This window comes from Dromaius novaehollandiae, chromosome 2 (genome assembly GCF_036370855.1).
Source record: "Dromaius novaehollandiae isolate bDroNov1 chromosome 2, bDroNov1.hap1, whole genome shotgun sequence".
Classification (NCBI taxonomy): domain Eukaryota; kingdom Metazoa; phylum Chordata; class Aves; order Casuariiformes; family Dromaiidae; genus Dromaius; species Dromaius novaehollandiae.
This window is the reverse complement of record NC_088099.1, coordinates 143,138,094-143,159,858: the sequence shown is the minus strand read 5'-3', so window position 1 is coordinate 143,159,858 and position 21,765 is coordinate 143,138,094. Positions and strand designations below refer to the sequence as shown.

General features: G+C 44.9%; 2 protein-coding genes and 1 long non-coding RNA gene across 17 annotated transcripts in view; 1 reads left to right on the top strand and 2 right to left on the bottom strand.

Moving 5' to 3' along the window:
• UBR5 (ubiquitin protein ligase E3 component n-recognin 5) overlaps window positions 1-933 on the bottom strand; it is a 92,000-nt gene extending 91,067 nt beyond the window's left edge. Inside the window, exon 1 of the mRNA XM_026119653.2 lies at window positions 483-933. Within this exon, the coding sequence (XP_025975438.1) occupies window positions 483-544 (62 nt within the window). The 5' untranslated portion in view covers window positions 545-933. The remainder of the gene's footprint in view (window positions 1-482) is intronic.
• ODF1 (outer dense fiber of sperm tails 1) overlaps window positions 460-21,765 on the top strand; it is a 33,803-nt gene continuing 12,497 nt past the window's right edge. For 3 of the 14 annotated variants that reach the window (XR_010388000.1, XR_010388002.1, XR_010388003.1), the window contains exons 1-2: window positions 460-539; window positions 2,023-2,094. The gene's annotated coding sequence lies outside the window, so the exon portion shown is untranslated. The other 11 variants (XR_003262067.2, XR_010387999.1, XR_010387996.1 and 8 more) reach the window with 8 other exon arrangements.
• Window positions 13,852-20,902, bottom strand: LOC135327615 (uncharacterized). Of its 2 annotated transcripts, none has more exons than XR_010388005.1 (3): window positions 20,637-20,902; window positions 15,612-19,924; window positions 13,852-14,623 (listed from the first exon to the last, which is right to left on the bottom strand). It is a non-coding gene; the product is annotated as an uncharacterized LOC135327615 (long non-coding RNA). The 2 variants fall into 2 exon arrangements; XR_010388006.1 differs by having other exon boundaries at window positions 15,612-18,252.

The following is a 21,765-nucleotide window of genomic DNA, read 5'->3' as shown; positions in this document are numbered from 1 at the left end:
CGCGGTAACGCTCCACGCACGTCCCCATTACCCGCTCCCCCACTCGCGCACACACACCGCGCTCTCCCATCCGCATTGTCTGCCTCGATCCATCGCTGATTAATATGGACAGATCCTCGCTCCTCCTCGCGCTCGGCCCGGAGCCACCATCACCCGCCGGCACGGGCCACGCGGAGCCCAGCCCCGCCGCAGGCCCACGGCGGAGGTCGCGGCCCGCCGCCCCCTCTCCCGCGGGGGGCAAAGTTGACGGCGCCGGCGCGGCCGCAGCGAGAGGACGGCGCGGCCCCGCGCGGGGAAGGCGCCGGGCCCCGCGGGGCCGGGGCTCGGCGCCGGGGGCACGGGGCGCTCGGCTCCCCCGCCGCCGCCGCTCCCCCGGGGCGCCGCGCTCCGGCCGCCGCCGGCCCCTCCCCTCACCCGCGGGGGCCGAGCCGCGCCAGCCGGCCCCTCCCCTCCGCCCCCCGCCGCACGGGCCTGCCCCTCACCGGTCATTGAGCTGGTCCTCGGTGCCCGGGAGCGGGTGCACCACGAAGTGGATCGAGGTCATGTTCCGCGCCGCCGCCGCTGCCCCCCCCGGCGGAGGGAGGCAGGCGGGCAGGGGCCGGGCACACAATGGGGGCGGGGGGGCGGCGGGGGGAGGGGGGCGCTCGGCGTCTTTCCCTCCCCCGGGGGCGCTCGCGGCCGCCGGCGGAGTCCTCGGCTCGCCCGCCGCGACGCGGGGCGCGTGGGAAGAGGGAACCCGCAGCGGAGCGCCGGGAAGAGGCTCAGCCCGCACCGCACTCACACACGCGCCGCCATCTTAACTTCCAGCGGGCCCTTCTCCCTCCCTCCTTGCGCCGCGCCGGGGAAAGGCGGGGCGGCGCCCGGCCGGCCGCGATGCAAGCCGCACGCTGAGTGGTGCGCTCGCCGCCGGGCAGCGCCCCTCCACCAAGCGGGCCGCGGATTGGCGGGGGGGCCTCGCAGAGCGCGGTGACGTCATGCGCGAGGGACGTGAAAGGCCACGTGCTCCCGAGAGCAACTCCCCGGCGCTCCCCTTGCCCGCCGGGGCGTGCGCGGCGGCGGCGGCAGCGGCGGCGCGCGCGCGGGAGGGGGCTGCCGGCGCGCGCGGCGGGGGGTGGGGCCGCGGCGCGCGCGGCGGGGGGTGGGGCCGCGGCGTGGGCCGGGCCTGTGGGGGCTGCGCTGAGGGCGGGCGGCCCAGGGCAGGGCCGGGTTTGCTGCTGCCGCGGAGAGGCGGGCGGCGCTGCTGCGGCCCCGGGCGCCCAGGCCGTGGCGCTGCGCGGGCTCCCTGAGAGCGGGTGAGGCGCTGAGCTCCCCGGCGGCGCCGCTGCCCCTGCGCCGCGCCGGGCGGCCCCGGGTGCCTCGGCCCGCCCTCCCCTGCCGCCGGGCCCGGGCCGCGCTGTGGGAGGTGGCGAGCGGCCCCGGCTGGGCACCTGCCGCCACCGCGGGGGGACTGAGCTGCCATTTCCTCGTCCGTTTAACGGACAGGAGCGGGGTAGCCGAGTTGCGTCCTGCCGCGCCGGCCTGCCGAATGACGAGTTTCAGTGGATTTTCGCCTCTTCGGGTCCTCCTTGTTGCACGAGTGTCCTCAGAGGGGTTTTGCGAACTAGCTGCCCTTAATAATCTGCTTTTTCCAAAATTGTTAGGCTGTTTTCTAGTTCCCGGTTATGACTAGCCAGTAGCACAGTTGCTCTTCCTTCTAATAGGCAAAACTTTATACCCTTTTCTGGACAGATTTGTGGTATATCGGCATAGAAAGTTATCCCTAAAAAACACGGAGAGCTTCATGCCATACTGGCTATGCACTGTGCTTCTGGAAAGGGTTTTATGCTTTTGGAAGAGAACATACTTTGAAAATAGGATGGTTTTTAAGAAATCAATATCTAAATTTACTGCAAGTTGAGTAACAAAGCCAATAAAACATTCATTGGTTTCTACAGAAACCAATTGCTTGGCTGGGATTGTACTAAACATAGCTTTTGCCTGGAATTTACTGTCTTTGCAGCTCACTCTTTTGCTTATTTGCAGGAAATCAGAATTTTAGAAAACCGACTTGGAAATTTCTAGCATGTGAGGAGTGCTTGCAATCACGCTATAAAGGTACAAAAAATGTTAAAACCTGGTTCACTGAGTTACAGTTTATTTCTGAGGCTATGTAATCATAATCCCTAGAAATCCCAGTTTGCTCTTTCCCTATCAAATCTGAGGTGTGCATGTCATTTTGACATTTGCCATTATCCATTCCACTTTATTCCTTGGAGTCTTTCTCTAGAACAGCTGAAATGAGCTAATTCAAGAGTGAACTAATATAGCTGTTTGCAGCCCAAAGATACAGGGAGTTTGTGAAGGCTTTTTAAATAGAATTATTAACATGAAGAAGTGTGGTGAAGAGAGCAAATATTAAATTGACATGTTCCAGGTTTCTTATTCTCAGATGCTGTTTCTCAGTATGTTCTGCTCTCAGACAGAAGTGATATTCAAATAGATTTGAAAGTACAGATAAGTAACTTAGCTTATGCTTTAAAAAGATCCTAATTTGAGGGAATATGCAAGGCATCAAAATAGTAGCAATTCTGTTCTGTAGTGATGCTTTGCTGTAGCTGTACTTTTAAGAACAGAGTGTCCTACTTTAGTTGCATACTCATTTTACCTCTTTTCTGTTAGGTGAGAATTAATAGTTCTTGGATGCCTTAGTTCTGCATTTGATCATAGCAATGTTTGTTAGTTTTGTTCTGGGTTTTTTGTTTGGTCTTTTTTACATCAACTTTTATTTTCTCTGAAAACATCTATATTGTTTACTGCAGTGGGGAGTTGTTGTCTTGACTTCAGTCATAGTTTCAGAATGACCTGCATGTTCTGATAATCAATTGATAAACCTTGCATCTCAGTTTGATTCCCCCACCCCACCCCCCACACACTCCCCTGACAATAATTGCCTTTGTGGCAGTCATTTCTCTGTTCCATTGAACTGTAGGAAATTGGAAGATGGACTGCATGAAGTCCTTTAGTGGATCTTGCTGCATGTTTTAGGGATGCTTTCAGGAATTCTGGGGTTTGGGAAGCTCTGGATATTTATGTATGCTCTCAAGATCACGACCTGGTTCTCCAAAGCATTTACACTTTCAAATACCATGATTTGTTCAGTGGTGTTCTGTTAAGGGCTAGGCATAATGATGAGGTACAAGTTGCTTGCTTTCTTCCACCTGTCACATGCAAATTTTAAAAGTTAATGGGTTGTGGAAGCCTATTAGATAAAAGACAGGAAAAGAGCTCAAAAAGCCGGAAGAGAGCAGATGTCTGTTAGGGCTCAGCAGTCTACTGAAGGCATTTCTAAGTGATTGTTTTCTCTAGCTTTGTTTACACTATAACTGAATCCCAGTTCTAGCCATTGCCTATGGCTGTGCCAGTGCAAACATTCAGCAAAAGCAAAAAGGGAAAAGAGTTGATTCCCCTGGAACTTACACTTGTAGCCAGAATAAACTTTGGTGGTGCAAATTTCAGCTTTCATTGTTGACACTTGGAGTTTATACTGCTGTCTAAAATGACAGCTAATCATACGTGTAGATGAGAGGACCTTGAATGTTTAGCTGACTATTTGTTATTCTGACAGGAATTTGGAACGTGACAGAAGTTTCATGTGCTGTTGGAAGCATCCCATACTTGCCTAATTAGGCTACAAGACTTCATCTTACTAGTTCAGTTGTAGAGTACCAGTAAATGATAATACATTGAGTGCCTTTATTGTCTGTTGATGTATTTCTTTTAGAAGAAAACCTTGAATCATCTGAAATGTATCATAATAGAGTTGCTTTCTGATCAGGGATCTGCTTATTCTTACAATTCTTGTTTTTCAGGACTTCAAAATAAAAGTTTTCCTAATGATGACAGCTTCCAGTAATGAAATGGCATTTAAAAATTTGTATTTTCTAAGTCATGTAAAAATTCAAGAACTTGACTAATTTTATTTCCTTTCAAAATGTATTTAAGACAGGACATCTGTCTTGGCCTAAGAAATTTAGTTCCCTATGTTGCAAGATTCCTCTGTGTATAAATGTTGCTATTTTCAGGCCTACTGATAAAGAAGAAGCTTCCTTGTGAAGGTGCAGCTATAAATATACCAACACCCAACCAGCAGAACAAGTTTCTTGCTGGTATGCTTGTCTGTGCTAGAATTTTGCCAGCTTAGAAATACCATATCAAATGACTCCTATGGGTTTGTTGCTGTCATGTCAGAAGCTGAGTTTCGATAAATGTCAACACTGTCCTGAATTTTTAGAATCATGTAGTTTGGAAGGGGCTTCTGGAGTTTATCTAGTCCAGCCTCCTGCTCCAAGCAGGTCCAATTAGAGCAGATTGTTCAGGAGCTTTTCCTTCAGAAATACATCTTGAAAAATATGCAACAGGTCAGATGTATTCCCAGACAGCTTGCTAAACTCACTCAACTGCAGGCTTGATGGATTGCATTGCTTTCTGTTGCCCATTAGTCCTAAAGGGAAGGGAACCTGGTAGAGGTGGGAGGATTAGGATAGAAAGACTGCAGGGTGTTTGCACTGGAAGCAGTGTAAGCAGATGCTGACAAACATACGACAGGCAGTGTGGTTATGCCTGATGCAGCACGCTAAAGTCAGGGTAGAGGCCTGAAGCCTTGCCTTTTGCTCAGGGCATCTAAGGATGCCTCGTGCATTTTCCGGGCCATTAACTTCATATGCAACACAGATGACATCACAGACTGGCAGGATAAGATGGTATTTTGCTGTGGAAGAAATGAGGCCAGCATGCCTAGAAACGTCAGCAAAAATGCTGTGTAGAAAACTGTAGCTTCTGGATTGTTCCCAGGACCAAACAGAAGTTTGTATATTGATCAACAAAGTACGCTGCAAAGAAAGAAACAATTTCCAGCACCTTGTGCCCCAAACCAAAGAAAAACAAGTTGCTCACTACCTCTTACTCTACCTCTATTCAGGTGTAGCATAAGAGTAATTTGTTTGGGGCTGGGAATATCAGGCTTTTAAACTGCATCCGTGTGTTTCACAGCACTTACATTACCTGCATAGTTTACAAGTTAACACTAGAAAGCAAAGAATTCCAACTGAAGAGGACTGTGCTGCCTGCAGTTTGCTTTCTGCTGTCTTAGTTTATGTTTTGTCATATTCATGTCTCAGATTTGTAATAGACTGATTTTTTTTAATACATTGCAGATTTATGATAGCTGAAACTTGATGCTAAGTGATGCAAGCTATTAAATGTTTATAATATCTTATTTTCTAACTTGTACCTGGCTGTAAATTAAAGAGGTTGCTTTAGTAGATAATTCATTTGTCTTGTGTACAAAATAACACTGGTCTTGAATTGTGGTTTCAGCACACAAAAAGCAGGTAGCTCTGTAAACTTCAAAGCAGATGAAACTTTCCCACAGATTGTTTTGTTATTGTGCATTCTTTGGTGTCTAATAGCGCCCGAGCTATCACTGAAGCATTTGTAATGTCTCTCCTCTGTGGATTCTCCAGCAACTAAAACAGGTTGAGCTCTACTGCAGCCTTTCTGTCACCTGGAGTACTAACAGGTTCTTCTGCCTCTTTTTTATACTTAGATAAATGAAACCAGCAGAAATCTTTGAGACCATAACCTCATGTCAATTCGGCTGGGACTCGTATTCAGAAGTTAATATGGTGAGATAGGTGCATTGACACAGAATGTGCTCATGCAATACTTCCTATCATATACAATCAGGCTAAAATACATCCATCTAAAATCAGGTAATGATACAGATACCTCATCTCCCTTCCCTTTTCTTGTCCGAGCTGCTTGCCATTTCCTGTTCCCTAGCTCTGTAGTGAAGAACTAGATTAGAAACTAGGATTCTGCATCCGTTCCCTCTTTCTTTAGTATACTTCAAGGTTACTTTTTCCTGGTTAGGTGAGGTTTGCTCAGTATGGCTCGGATGGTAGTGAGGTCTCTGCCTAGTATTCAGTACAGTTCATACATCCACCAGTATCTAGCAGACTGAAATTTTGTTTTCTGGCTCTAATCCTGTGGCAAATCACTCCACATCACTCCTCACTGTTGCTTTAACCCCTTATTTGCATCCTTTCCTGCCAGCTCCCATGCTTCTCCCTTCTGCCTAGGCATCCAGGTCATCTCTTCTTGTCCAGGCCTGGCCACAACATTAAAGAGATGGCATTTGTGTAGAACCAGACCTGGCCACTCACAAATGTGACTGAGCATGAAAAGAGGAGGCGTTTACCTGACTGCCCCCAGGCATTTTACAGGAGCTGAAGCTTCCTGAGAAGGGTGGTGGACGACACTGGAGTTGTGAGACTGTTCCTGGAAGACAGTGTAGAGAGGGCGCATATAGGTGTTCATGTTGGGTGTATTTTGAACCTTTGTCAGCTGTGTCATCTGGGCAAGTATTCCTATGCAGGCAACTGAAAAGCAGGGTTTTGCTGGTTTACATCAAAGTGGATTTTGGTAACAAAGGCTAGAATTTATCTGAACTATAGCAATCTGAAAGTTTGATGTGTAGCCTAAGCTGGTTGTCTAAGTCCTCTTTGGAATTGCCTTTTGCTCATCTGTCAGCAGACCAAATGGGAGTCTGGATGATTAATTGGGACAAAAAAAGGGATTTTATTTTCCTGTTACTTCTGTTTGACCAGGTTAAGCATATTTCAGCAATATTTACCTTCAAAAATGTGAGTTTGAGAAAAAAATTGCCTTCATAAATTGCAAGGATGAACTGCATTCATAGCAATAGTTTTGTACATTCCTAATTCATATACTGCCTTCAGAAATTATTGCAGAGTAAATTCATTAATGGCAGTGAATAGACTGGAGACCTTCCAGTGCGAAATCAAGTGACTTTTTCCATGGATTCTAGTGGGGCCAGGATTTGATTTTCTTTGTATTAACCTACTTCCTAGCCTCTGGTCCTGTCTTGTTAATCATCAGATAGCCACCTGTCATTGCTATCTACTTACAGTATAGAAGAAAATTATAGATTGTTATTACATTTTTTTAATTCTACTTTAAAATTCTTAAAATTTAAAAATTTCCAGAGGAGTGGACTGCAGAGTAAATGTAGAGTAAAGCAGTGGGTGCTGAAGGCCGAAGCATCCATGTTGCATGCATTTGGGGGAGGTTTAATGCTGACTAGCTCGAGGCTTGCCTTGTGGACTGAGCATTCACCCATTTGCATTTGTTGCACTTCTGAAATGTGTCTTGTAGTTCAGTTTCACCCCAAAAGAGGCCATATTTTGTGCTCTGAGACTGCTCCACAATATGGACTGGAGGGTGGTAAGAGGGGGCAATCAGGAGACTAGTTTTGAAACCAAACTCCTGATCTGAACTAAAACTGACATAGGCAAACGTACAAAAAATGAGCTGCTTGTGAAACAGCCCCTCTGCAGCCTTCATTTACAGCTGGCATTTTAAGCAAATCAAAATCCATGTCCGTTGAGAACTCATAAACAGTGGCTGTTCTGGAGAAATTTGGCCTGTGCAGAAGGGAGTGTAGACAGAGGCAGCAAATTCATCAGTGTCCCAAAACAATTCTTGTTTTATCAGTCAGAGGCTCCAATCACAGGCATCCAGGCATGGTTTTGAAACAACTCTCCAGAAGTGAAGACTTTCTCATCTCTTGGACTGTCCCGTTCTCTTTAATTGATGGACTTCGCTTTCAGGAAACATCTCACTGTTCTGCCAACAGCTGTGTGAGCATCGTTTCCCCCCCCCCCCCCCCCCAAATCACCGAAGACATTTCCATTGAACAGAACAGGTGTTTTTTAAATGTTGCTCTATTTCCTAGTAGCATATTCCCAGGCTGAGGACATAATTGCACCAGGTCATCACAACCCATTGTGGAAGTGATAAAATGTTAGAAAAATAGATGTTGACCTCATGTGAAGAGGGACAGCTCTAACAGATGGAAATCCCATGAAATAAAGTTCTGGGATTTTTATGGCAGTGGAACTTCAGTGCTGAAGAGGGGGGAAAAATGCAGCAAGGACAGTGGGCAGTAAGAAATGATGTACATGGAGACCTATATTGAGAATTGCTTCTGTATTTAACATTTAGCTTCAGTGAAACTAGTGGAGTAAAGAAAATATGAATAAATATTTTGGAAGTTTTCTTTCATTGCATTGTGAGGGGAAAGGGACACAGTTAACTGATAGATGAACATTTTATTGTGGATAATAGTAATTACAACATTTGTCCGTTGTATATGCCTGCATATATGTTGGTGCATGTAAAGACAGGTAGATTTGCAAATACAGACTTATTTGCTACTGATTGTACATACAGGTAGTTTCACGTACAGTGAATGTTGTCTGGTGCTATAAACTTTGATGAACTGGGTATTTACAAATTTTTCAGGCATTAATTATTTGGGCTGAAATTTTTAATACTGCAAATCTGCCTTTAGCTATTTTTTAAAAGACCTTTCAACTACGAAGCTCAGCTATTTCAAAAGGTGAGGATAGAAAAAGATGGCCTTAAATAGTCCTTGAAACATTTTACTAAAAGCTTAGTTAAGAGGAGGGCATTGGGATTATCACTTTCATGAAAGTCCATCCAAATTTGTTTGAGTTATGAGCATGGGACAAAAAAATTCAATCAAGCACGCTTGGTAGCGTTTAACATCTGACAGCTGTGTTCACTGAGGATTACATATGTAACCTTGTCATTCTGCCAGCACAGCTTCTACATGCTACCTAGACCAAGCTAGATTTGCCTAAGACTTTTCCCGAAACTGTTCTCCCTGACTGGCAGGGGAAGAGGCAGAGTCCCTCCTGGTCTTTGTTGCTCCTCTAGGCAAAGTGCAGGAAAAAGAGGAACAGCCTAACTAGAATTGTAAGAGATGAGAACTGGAGCAAAGGGGAAAATGTTTTCTGGTACTGCCTGATTTTTGAGAATGCAAAGTCAAGAGCACAGGTGCATCATCTTGAGCTGTAGCACTTAGGAATCTTGTACATTTTTAATAAATTTTAAGTCTCTGCCCTGAGGAATTTACAAAACTCTACAGTATGTAAAGGACTGTGGTGGAAGTTCAGATATGCTTCAGTCATAAGGCAAGGCAAGTTTAGAGTTAAATATGTAAATATGTTTTATTTGGCTTCATTTTTTTAGAATTTATTCTGCTGCTCTGATAAACTATGATTTAAAACATGCTAAAGTGCCAGTTCATGCTAACTGTCCTTTCTCCTACACTGAAACACAGCACTACAAGTAAAAGGCACTGTGCTTTGTCTCTGTTTCCCAAATGAGAGCATGTCTCTCTAAATTAGAGGTTCAAGGCTCAACCAGCAAAGAACTCATAAACTGTCAACTGAACTAAGACTGAGAATCAGATCCAGACAGTAGATATCTAAATTTAGCTGTCTAATCTCCCTTTTAGTCAATGGAGACCTAGTTAGTACAGTCAACGGAGACTGAAGTGTGATTCAGCTGACCAAATATAGGTATCCATTTTCCAGTGACCTGAATCACTGTCTCCAGACTGCCCCATGGCGGTGGGAGGTTGGTCACGGAGCTCGTACACCTACATGCAGGCACCTACGCTTAAGCATCTAAAACCTGGAGATGAGCCCATCCCCAATAGTAATGTGCTTATTATGTGGATTTAGTCTCCAGCCACTGGCGTTATTTCTCCAGTTTAATGCAGTGGATTTTGAAGTGCTATAGTGTGATCTAAACACAGAATTACTAAAGCTCTGGTCCCATGATTAGTTTTGCATGTGTCAGACAGTACTCTCTGCAAGCTGTCCTGTTCAAGTCAGTGGGACTGCTTGGGGCAGGCTTGTGCACGTGGTGGAGTTTGGGTGGCATTACGTGCCACCTTGATTCAGGCAGCTGCCAGGAGTGGGGTGGGCCAGGCCCTCATCTGAAAGGTAGCCACCTCCCGTCTGTACAACAGCAGCCGCCGCAGAGCTAGCTGGGCTGGGGCTGCTGAGCCCTCCAGGTGGTCTGAGCACTGCGAGGCCAGATTAAGCACGCCTGTGCGGTGTATGTGAGCATATTAGACCTTACTTAGGATAGGCAAAATGGCACTGTGAAAGAATGCCCAAGGCTTTCCAATAAAGAAACAAGATTTCTCTGTAAAAACTATTTTAACGGCCTCAAGTGAAGAGTTCAGACAAATATACTTAACTGAATCTTTTCATTATAGGAAATGTTAATATCTACCACTTATTTTTGAAGCTCTGTTTCAGATTTTATTTTCAAGACAAAAGACTCATTTAAAATTATGCAAATAAGCTGCCAAATACAAGGCATTATGCAGATTTGTGGTGGCATGCAGCAGAGTGTTAACTCTTAGTGTTACAGCTCGCTGCGGCGCGCTGGAACAATAGAACTATTTGAATTCTTTCCAGTCCTTGCAGGCTTTAATTACCAATTTCTTATGACAGGATTTGAGGTATGAGACTAACTCATGTGCACACACCCAATTAACAACAAATGTTTTTAAATTGGTAGAGGAGATGTATTGCTGCAATGCTTACCCTTCACTCCTGCCCAGCATAAACTGCCTAAATTCAGCCTGGATGTCTTGGAAAGGGCAACCATCCTGGCTCTTGGCCACTCTTTAATACAAGTTGTTTCCAAACTATTTGAAGTGACTGAAGCAGTGTTAGGAGAAATATTAAATTGCTTTTCAAATGGCAGCAGTGTATTAGCACTTTAAAAACAATTGACATTGTCAACTAGAAGTCCTCCTAGCTCTCTGAATTGACTTGTACCCAAGATAGAGTAGGAGCTATCACTTTCTGTAGAGAAAGGCTATTTAAAGAGCTACATGTTGTGCTAATTTATGGGTCCAAGTAGCTCATTATCCCATCCAGATATAAAGGTAGTGGGAATAGCTCTCAGCCAGAAACAGATGGGTTTTGATAGAAATCCAAGGCCTGATATGCTTTGGAAGTTTGCCCTGATCTCTGCAACTGATGCCAACAACTGACATAGCTGCATTGGTGCAAACACTAATGTTTAAGCAAGAAATACAATGGTTTATAACAGTGAAGTATGACAAATGCCAGGATTTGGGCAAATTCCCAATGTACACAAGGGTATAAGTGCAGCCAGTCTCTGGTGGAGATGTCTGATGCTGGGGTAAAATAATCATAATGGCAGCCAAGCCTGAGGAGAAAGGGAGAGATTTCACACAGGATGGTCTTGGAAAGACTGTTTTTGTGCCTCAGCCATACCCAGGTGGGATGGCAAGCTCCATGAATATACAGTTTGTTCAGGATCAGCGGGGGATGGTTCCTGATGAGGGCAAGAACAAATCTGGCTGCAGCATGTGAAGACTTTATTTCATATTTCCTCTGGAACTTTGGTTGCTTACGGCTCCCTGCAAGAGAGAGCTCATAGAACAGCCCAGGTGCCAGTGAAAACACTGAGGCATTTTGGCCAGTTGCTAAAGATTGGGAGGTCCTTTTTTTTCCCCCTGCTATCTTTGAAGGAATATCAATGTATGTAACAAATGAGTTCAGTAACAAATAATGTCTCGGTGCTATTTTAGGAGATTGGGATAATCTGAGCTTCTCTCCTCCATCCCTCTTATATCCAGACTCTTTGAGTTTGTTCCACTCACCAAATTGCACTTTCCTTTTAGCTAAGGGTGTCATTTCAAGCAGATTGAGCCAGTACAAAATACTGAATAAGCACTTCAGTGTATTCAAACCTGGATGCTATCAGTGGATTTACAGACTGAAATCAAACCCATGGCCAATTTTAAACTGAATACACATGCATGCACACAAAGCTTAGCAAGGTTTAGTTACTTCGTTTTGCTTGTTTTTAAGAGTATTTTTGGCTAAAATTGCGATGTCTCTCCCATGTGTGGAAAAGGTTGTCCAAAGCACATAATATGTGTTAGCTTCAGAAATGCAAAATGCACTTAGCAATGATGAAGAGGTCAGAGAACATATTGGTCCTATCTCTTCTTTTTAAAAAAGATGGGTTTGGGGTTGCTCAGCAATTTGAGCAGGGGATCAGTGATCTTGTTAGAGAAAAAAGCAACAAACCCACCTTTATTAGTTCAGCTTTTTGTTAGTTTTGGAGGGAATAGCTGAAAAGGATGTAAATCAGACACTACTGCTGCTACTGCGCTTGCCTTGCCAGCTTAAAAGAACAAAACTAATTTAAATAGGCAGAAATACTGCTTTATGATAGCCCACATCTCAAAACAGATTTGAGCAGAGAGACTGTGAAAGGAAGTTGCTAGGAAACCTCTACAATGCATTTGTGCAGTTTTGCAGTGAATGCACCTGCAAGAGAATTATAACCACTTCCCAGCCTGAATTTTTCCCAAAAACTAAAGTCCAAAATTGTAGTCCACGTACATTTCCTTAAATGAAATGTCAGGAAATGCCTCACAGTCCACTTAAAATCAGTGTAGCTTCGGGGAATTGTAAACCATTCCCAGAGCCATCACTAAAGACTAGATATTAAGGTTCTATCCACACTACAGCTAAAACCTGAACATCTGTATTCAGGCAAGGTTTGATCATGCTGCTTTGCTAGCACATGTCTGCAGTCATCTTAATGAGGTTCTTAGGAAAGATCCTTGTTTCCATTGGCCTGGGAAATTATGCTCTAACCTTGCCAATGCTGAGATTTAAATATGGTAATTCTTAGCCAGCCTAACACTTTTGGAGGCAGGACCACAGAGTCCCATCTCTTTTGCAGTTAGTCTCAGTGTGTTTTTTGCAAGCAGAGATTTGCCTCAGTGTGTTTTTTGCAAGCAGAGATTTCATGCAAGCATGTTGCCATCTCAGACATTTTTTCTATGTGGGGACACTCCAGAAAGCTAAGGTGAATCTATTAAAAATGTTAAAGTTACAGGTCCACAGTGTCAGTTACACATGTTAATGCCCCCTTTTCTGTATGAAGTAGCCATAATTATGATTTCTTAATCCTCTTACACTTGATTTCTTTCCTATAGCTACTTCATAGCTAAACATGCCATTCAAACCTGCTTCTATAAGGAAATAGATAGCTAAAATATTAGGGAATCAGCAAAGACACAATTTTTCATCTGTCGGTATAGCTCATGAGTGAGATAAGACACCTAGAGATATCAGGTATTGCAAGGATTGCTTTTCTTTACACTTCCTCAATAGCCTTTTCCAAGAATGGGAGATCCGAGGCAAAGTGCTATAGTCATGAGTGCTGTGAACACCACGAGCAGTGCAACCTGGCCATGGTCTAAGCATCTCCATAAAACTCCCTCTGTGTGGGAAGCCTCTGATGGTGCAGCACGGACAAATTCCTGCCTGCCCCGGCTCCTCCTCGCTACCTCGTGAAAACCCAGCCAGCACATTCCAGCCTCCTCAGCACTCAGGTGCCGAGGTGACCCATCATAGCTCAAAGCTATTAGCACTCAAAAGGTGGACGCTGGGGTCTCCACTCCTTCAAAGAAAGATGTGCAACAAACTAAGAGGAACCAGGAATGTGTGTTGAGCCTGAGGATGCACGTTTGAAGAGAGGTTCGTTTTAAAACACCAGGATACCTTAGATACCTTACACTGGAAGGGAGGTGCTCTGGAGAAGATGTGATGCTGATATGCGATGCTGACATGTGAAGTGTAGCTGTTACACGATTTTGCGTTCTGGTTTATCTAGTCCCTTGACATGTAAAAAAGGAAATACCCAGATCTTCAGTTTAGCTTAAAAAAAGCTGTTTGTTAGGAAATCCTTTTTTACACAACATATAATTAACATATGGAATCAGCCTTGGATATTACTGACAGGTTTAGACTAGCTCTACACTGGATGGTCTAGCAATGTTCATTAGTTGTGTGCCTGTGTGATGCTGCAGAAGAAGCTTTAAGACATTCTATAGTGGCTGAAACTCAGCTATTAATTAAAAGATAGTGTTTATTTTTCCAGTGTAGTTTCTGATACAGGAAAACTTTCTGAGAGCTGTACCAACTGGGAAATCTGGAGCTTTCCCAGTTCAGACCAGGCTTTCTGAGTTTCAAAAAGGATTACATGCATACACAGAAAGCGTTTTCAGTGATGTTAGCTAGAGTAAGATTACATCCAAAGACTATCAGTTCCCACAGTTTGGGACATGAAAGGCAGCACTCACTCCACCTGCTTTCACAGTGCGGACACCCACCTCCAAGCTACCTCTCTGCACCTCTTGTGTAGCCAGTGGGGAGAAATGGTCACTGACCCACTTTGCTGTAGAGCTGACGACAGGATTAATTGCGTCCTGGGAGCACCTAGTTCCCCACTGGGCTGCAGAGGAAAGCTAGGCAGGAGCAGCTGTCTTTGCTGTAGAGGTGTGAAGTGAAGTGAAGCAAATAGCCCCAAGGCACGTTGGGAGCAGGCTGCCTGGCCCCATGCAGAGGGCAGCGCTGCTGCCGCCAAGGCTCTGGGGACGCATGGTCCTGGCTTGCTATCAGGTGGCCAAAGCAGTCCCCTCTCATGGCCGTTTGCCCTGCTTCTTTGGCAGACACATTTGCCCTGAAGCATGGATGTAATCCTCCTGTGAATCGTGTTCTCAACCACAAGTTTCCATGTGTCACTACGTGCCTGTGGGATCCCTGCACTCATGATGCACCCAGTGCCATACGGAGCAGAGCAGGATGCAGGCACGTCACACTGCCGGATATGCAGCTGCTGGCTAGTGGAGAGAAACAGGAAAGGCAAGTTCAAACACAGGTGTGACACAAGGAGAAACGTGACTGTGGTAACACCGAGACGGTAGCCCCAGCAGCTCCTGTACGTGGTGCGCTCAGTCACGTGCAATCCACAGCCACATGCAGCCCGCAAGTCCATCTGACTCTTCAAACTAGGACAGACTGCAGCAGCACAAGAATATCTTCCAGTTGGACATGGGAGAGGGTCTTCTCCAAAGCATCCCACCGGAGCAAATCCAACACTTGCTCATCACCAGACCACCATCCATGTGCATAGGTAACATCACCTCGTCCCAAGCAGCAGCCCTTGCAGACCTGACTCAGAGGAACACCTCCCACTCCAGCAAGAGGGCTATCTCAGTGATCACAACATCTAAAATAGGGTGTCATGGGTATGGTTCATCAAAGCGCAGGCTTCATTTTAAACACCTCATTAATACCAGAAATTGCTCTCTGACCCTATCTCACATTCTAACAGCATGGCCAGAGAACAAGGGAAAGAATCAAAATTTTGCACAGCAGCACATGGAGGGATTCAGAGATCATCTAAAACTGGGATGGTAAGGACAACAGTTTTGTGCTGCCTTTGATCTCTTTCACAAATGCAGCCCTCTGGATGCGGTTAGAGAGCACTCATGCTGCGAAATGGGATTTTTATAGTCACAGGTGTCTGGAAGTGCTTGTCTGTCACATTCTTGCATTTCTCTAGTCTGCTTTATAATACAATTAAATTACTGTTCTCACATTATAAGAGATACTTCATAGGTTTCTTGGGAAAGAATACCAAGCTCTGAGGCTACTTTTTTTTTTCCTCTTGAAGAGTTTTTCTAATTTTCATTCTTAAACCATTTAATTTGATAATTACCCACCAAGGAAGAAAATCAACTCGAACAAATCTTGAATAATAATACTTCACAGTTATCTTGGGTTCTTTCTCCTCCCTATGTGACTGCTGTTTAGTAACAGGTTTACCTGTGATATCAAAGCTGCTCTGAAGTTCCAGCCCCCTGTGGTGAAGAGACACGGCTTCTTCACGTAGCCTCGAGAAGTTTACTTATAGCTCCAGAACTGGCTTCATTTGAAGATGATTCAGGGTTTTTTTGTGTGTCCAGGTGTTCCCAAAACTGGAAGCCAGCAACGGAAAAGAAAAAAATACGATGAAATGGAAAATCTTTAAATTGAGAAATTTGGTATTCACAACACTTAAGTAGTGAAACATCTCTGCAGAGGGAACCATTTCAGGATGCACCTGGCACCTTCAGGTATTTCTGAGGCAGAGGTTTGCATCACTGCTCTGAACCAGCCTTTCCTTAAGCTCACCACTGTTGCTAGGACTGCAAAAAACTGCCAGAAGCTCTTCAGTTTTAGCCTCTGGGTTATTTACATCTGCTGTGAGGATATTATAGATAAAATCCCTGAGGCCCTAGGATGCTCACCAGACAAAGTAAGGCTGGTACAGCTCCCATTTTGCTACTGCTAAAGAGGGCCCATGCTTAGTGTCATGGGGTAGGACCTGTACGGCTGCGCCACTCGTCCTTCCCACCCTCCCTGGCCACCATCATTGCTGCACCTTGCCATGAAGACCCTGACTGCCTGCAGGCAACAAGAACTGCTTGCTCATCCCTCTCTGAACAGGGAAGAAAAGCTTGAGAGAACTAAGGCAAAGCTAGTTTTTCTGTCATGGCCAGAGGCCGTGGCTTTCTCCATCCGCACAGAAAGCAGCTGTCACAGAAATGACCCAAGACGACTGGTGAGGAGAGCTGACCACCGGAGAAACATGTCTTTGGTACTCTGGAGTGTCCAGCAATACAGATTTATTTAGTAACTCATTTTTCATTAAAACTGACTGTTTTTTTTTTCCAGCAGATAGGAATAGAAATGTTTCACAGAACCACTGATTTCATTGAGATATGAGAGAGTCATCAAGTACTTAATTCAGATTTTTTCAACTGAATATGAATCCCTTAAATATTAAAACACCAACATCTAAACAAAGGACTTCAATAAGCTTATTTTGATATTTTCAAAACAACATTTACATTATGTTCTAATTTGGAAGGAAGGGATATTTGAAATAATCATGTTTCCCAGTAGAATATGCGTTCTGAGACTCTCGCTGCTCTGCACAACCTTGCATAAGCATCAAGAAGCACAGCAATTCTTGCTGACAGACAAATCCCTTTTTTTGATTAGTGATATTGAAGCCAGTCCAGCAAGCCTGCCACAAGGGAATTCTCATTCACCTCTTCCAAGGGAACGGCAATGGCTGTGTCAACATAGTCTTTAGGGGAAATAGTTTCTTAAACACACTGATTGAAATGCAGAGGACTTTATCAGCATTCAAGTAACCTTGGCATACCCCCCCCACACACACACACACACACAAGGGGGGAGGCCTTACCTTCATCACTGGCAGAGAAGAAAACAAAAGGTGGCCTTGTACATACAAACTATTTTCTGTTGACCTGAACATGGTTGCTGTAGAAATAAAAGAGCTAAGAGCTCTCATTAACAATATGTAATGCAATTACATTGCACCAGTACATTCCTTTCCACACCTGCAGCAAAGCCAAGTTTCATTTCCAGAGGATTGTACAGGGTCCTTAATAGAAGTGGATGTCAGACTATTAATCAACAGCAGAAAATGCATTTTTTTGTAGAGAGTAAACACTTTGTTCTTTATTTACATTAGGTAGACAAGATGCCTAAAATGCAGGAACAAGATCCGCAAAGAGACTAAAATTACTAAACCGCTCAAGGACCAATGGCCCTGGGCACTCATTTCATGTCTGAGTTCCTACCTTTCAGGGCCAGTTGTACAATACTCACTGTGCAATACTCAGATATCTCATTCATTCACCTGATAACTGGAAAGAATAGACAGCAGTTGTCTTCAGCTGCTCCACAATTTAAATCTCTTCTGGGTGCCAGACTTGCATAATTTGCTGAGCTGTTTGAACTAAATGGGAACAGTTGGAATACAGTAATGTTGGCTGAAAACAAAAGCTGAAGCAAGGGAATTGCCAGAGTGACTTTAGGGTATGAAGACTACTGCAGTCCATTTGTACTGTAGAAAAGAGATGAAAGCCCCTGGAAATGATTCCGTTTGTGTCAGAGGGAAGAAATTTCAGTCTAAGCAGCAGGCTCTTCTCCACTAAGCACTGCAGCAGCTTTCAGACACTACCTTTGGGAAGGATGGACTGGCTTGATGGAGAGAGATAGAAGCTCTGGGTACTCCATAGTATCACCCCCCTCCAAATCTGCATGATGTGCCACTGGGAAGCAATTGTTATGCATGCATCTTCCAAACAGACTGCACAACCCGTCCCCTGCACCTACAGGGTTGCCACAGCAGAGCTGCTGCAGAGGCCGTGACGCGAGGGGAGTCGGTGAGCCGGTAGAAAGGCAGAGCTAGTGAGGAGATCTTGGGATGCTTTGGAGATAGAGAAGGCTCTAGTAAGGGCAAACTCAGTGAGTACCAATGACATGTCGCGACAGGCATGCCACTGCCTTTTGCTCTCCAAGGCATGGTGCTGCAGCATGTTTTGAGCCAGGATGCTGTGTACAGATGGGATAAAGCCTCATTGGCAACAGTGCTGGATTCTCTGGTGCTCTGAAATGTGCAGGGGAAAAGTCTGTCACTGATTCAGTTGTATTCAAAGATGCAAAGCTACAGTGAATAATACCATTAGCAGTTCAACAATTAATGAAGTGTTTTGCTGTGGAAAAGGGAAGGGCAACACTTGTTTCCTTCTGTCTGGCCTATTTAGATCAGACCTTGTTTGGAACAAGAACACTTATTTATTTAAATGTAAGAAGGCGCAGCCCTGCTCTCATATCCTTGCTGCTGAGTGCCAGAGGGAGAGCAGAAGTGGAAGAGACACTGAGGTTTTGCAAGAAGCGTTGTTTGAAAGGAAGGCACCTTAAGACAGCACTAATAAAGCAAGGAAAAGCCCCTTTAAAGTTGGCTAAACATTGATGTGTCTGAACAGCAGAGTGAGAAGCAAGTCAGTGTAAAATACTGAATGAATTGTTTAAATTTGAATTGAAGGAACTATATTGCTCCATCATGAATTTCAAGTGGAGAAAGAATTCCTTGAGGAAAGACATAAAACCCAGTTATTGATATAACATGAATGTCTTTTCCCATGAAGGTTAAAAAGTGTTAAATATGTTGGTAAAACCAAGAGGATATCAAAGGATTGTCTCATTTACATAAACAGCGTATTGGGAATCCAGAAATAACATCCACAGGACTTAATTCTAACAGGCTTTGTATGGGAAGCCAATGTCGCTTGAAAGAAGAGGAGGCTGAGCTTAAGAGCCTGATTCCCTGGGTCTGCTCCAAGCCTTTCAGCAATACTTGGCTGGACACATAGGTGCACAGTTACACGGCTAATTACTTCCATCACATATGGAAATTAGGAGAGGGGAAAATGATCATTGTTATCTATTTGAGCTCATGGTTACCTGATTTCAGTGAGAGGCTGCAGTAGTCTGTATGCAATTGTACTCTCAGTTAAACAACATCTTGCTTTCTGCATGAGTGTTAGTCCAGACTAGGATAAAAGATATACCTTTAAAACATACTTAATAACATGGTTGGAGTTTTAAGAGATTCTAGTTAATATGTGTTAATCAGTATGTCAGAGACACTGTCAAAGACTGGTAGGTCTGAAAATATATTGGCCAAACTCAGTACTTGCTGTACTCGATTCTGTTCTTGCTCAAAAGAGACCAAGAGATGCTTTGAAAAATCAGGCTAATTCAGCCATTATATTTGCAAGGGCAATGAAGGCAGCCGTGTTTCTAGCCCTCAGAGTTTGGAGGGTTTCTTGCAAGTCTCCTGGCATTTGGAGTATCTTTAAGTCTGTCCTTTTGGTGAGACTCTGGGTCTCCAGCTCAGCACTGAAGACAGGGAGAGGCAGTAACACCTGACAGTACACAGTAGTCTAAAAGACATCTTCCAATTTTCATCCCTTCATTCTGCTTTTACATTTTAAGAAGAAGGTTCTTAGTTTCACAGGTGTCAGGAAGATCTTGAAAACCAGGGACCCTAAAGGGCTCAGAAACAGACAAAGAACATAATTTGAGTTTGGTTTAACTGTGTTGGGATGTTGCCGTTTTAGTATCACTGTGGGACTGAATTCAAGAACAACTACTTAGATTGCCAGTGGCCAAATCAGAGATAGATGCCGTGGTGTGTGGGCTCCTCAAACCTCATCTTCCTCACCGTAGGTTAAACCTGACCATGTAGCCACCGTAGGAATACAGCAGACTTGGAGCTGAAAGCAGGAGGATATATCATTTCATTGTAGGAAAAAACAAGTTAAAAATAGCATTTTCAAGTTAGGCTTGAATGATGGACTTCACTTACTTGAAAGACCCAGATATGTTTCAAGGCCTGATCTTAGCGGAAATCAAAATTCACCATGACTTCACTGGACAAGGACTTGATTAAGCTGAAGCATATATCATACCATAGCAGTTTTCCCCTGGTAATTTTTCACATCCCAATAATGAACAGTCAAATATCAGGATATTGTCAGTGACTCACACATGGCATTTACCGCACCGCATGACATGCAATAAAGGAGAACCCTCTTTATTAGGGGGAGTATGGGAACCGTTCCAGCAGCTGGAGGAACAAACCATGTTGTTGAAATCACTCCAACCCACAGGAGAAAGGAACTGAGCTCGTTCTTGAACTGGCAGAGAACAGGCCTTCAAGACAGACTTTACTTGTTCTCTAAGTAATTCCCATCCATCCACATACCTTCACAGCTGCGCTTGATGCCCCTCTCAGACTGCGCCAGCTAGGCATACCAGCAAGAACCCAGGTGCCACTTCGCTGGTGACTGAGAAGTCATAAGCTCTGCAGCAATGATGTAGGCCAAGTCATTTACACACTGTGTCTGCCCATAATTACCCATCCGTGCCCAGAAGAGCAGACAAGTTCTCCTGCAGCTTGAAGGAAATAATTATATAGTAGCTCACCTTCCTGCAACACAGAGATCTTCCTGATGCATCCCAGAGGCACTGGCAGCTCATACGGCAGCATTAGTCATGACGTACAATGTTTTCCGGCACAGATTCTCACGCCCCAGCTCAGCTATCCAGCCCACTCACATCTGGGGCAGATCAAGCCTGGGTAGGTGCCTCACTGCTGAGGAACTTGGGAGGAAATGAAGGAGTGGACACAGGCCCCGGCTACGTGGGAGCAGCTCATCAAGAAATGCTTGTTTAACACATGGCAGATTAGTCTGTCCCAGGAGTGAGCTGCTTCTGTAAATTAAACTGCTTCTCATGAGTCAGGAACCCAGCCCTTTATTAGAGTCACATATTTTCAGGAATTGCTGTAAAAGAAGCAGATACTTTAGAGAAGCTGTTTCAAACTGGTGCAGTCCCACTTCTCTTTTACTTAGTAAAGAAAGCTGCTTGCCTGTCCCTGTGCTTCCTCCACAGTTCACCAGCTCCACACATGGCTTTACAAGCACATGGCCTCACCAGTGTGCCACTGTCTCTGGAAGAGGTGCCCTCCCACCCTGACCACACTTTCCTCCCCTGCCTCCAGCTAAAAATGAATGATCTGCTACATCTGTGGGTCCTTGACATAAACCAAATCATTGAAAGGAGCTGGATTAGAGATAGCCCTGAGAGAAATACATGGCATGAGGGAGTGAAAGGCAAAGGCTGGGCATCTCTCATGCCAGCTTTGCTGAAGAGATACCTTCCTAGCAGCTAGGTGTGTGATGTTTTTTATTTCTGTTCTGTGTATTCTCTTAAGCTGCAAATGACAAAATGTTCCCTTCCAAAATCCATACAATGTAGGGGACAGTCAGATCTCACATCCCCATCCAGTGGTGACCTTGTGTTACCTGGGGACAACCTGGGCTCAGCTGGGCAGCTCAAATGGCCTGCAAAGCCCTTCTCATCCCTCCCCAGCAATCATCTGAGCTAATCAGGCTGGCTTTGGCTGAAAGGCTCTTGCAGCCTGTTGCAGTAGCTCAGGTGGGCTGCGGTAGCAAGTAGCTGGAGGGCAGTAATGCCTCGCATCTCTCTAGCTGCTCTGCAGGAGCTGGCACAAGTCTCTGGTGGAGCCCTGATAAGCTTCAGAAAAGTCTGT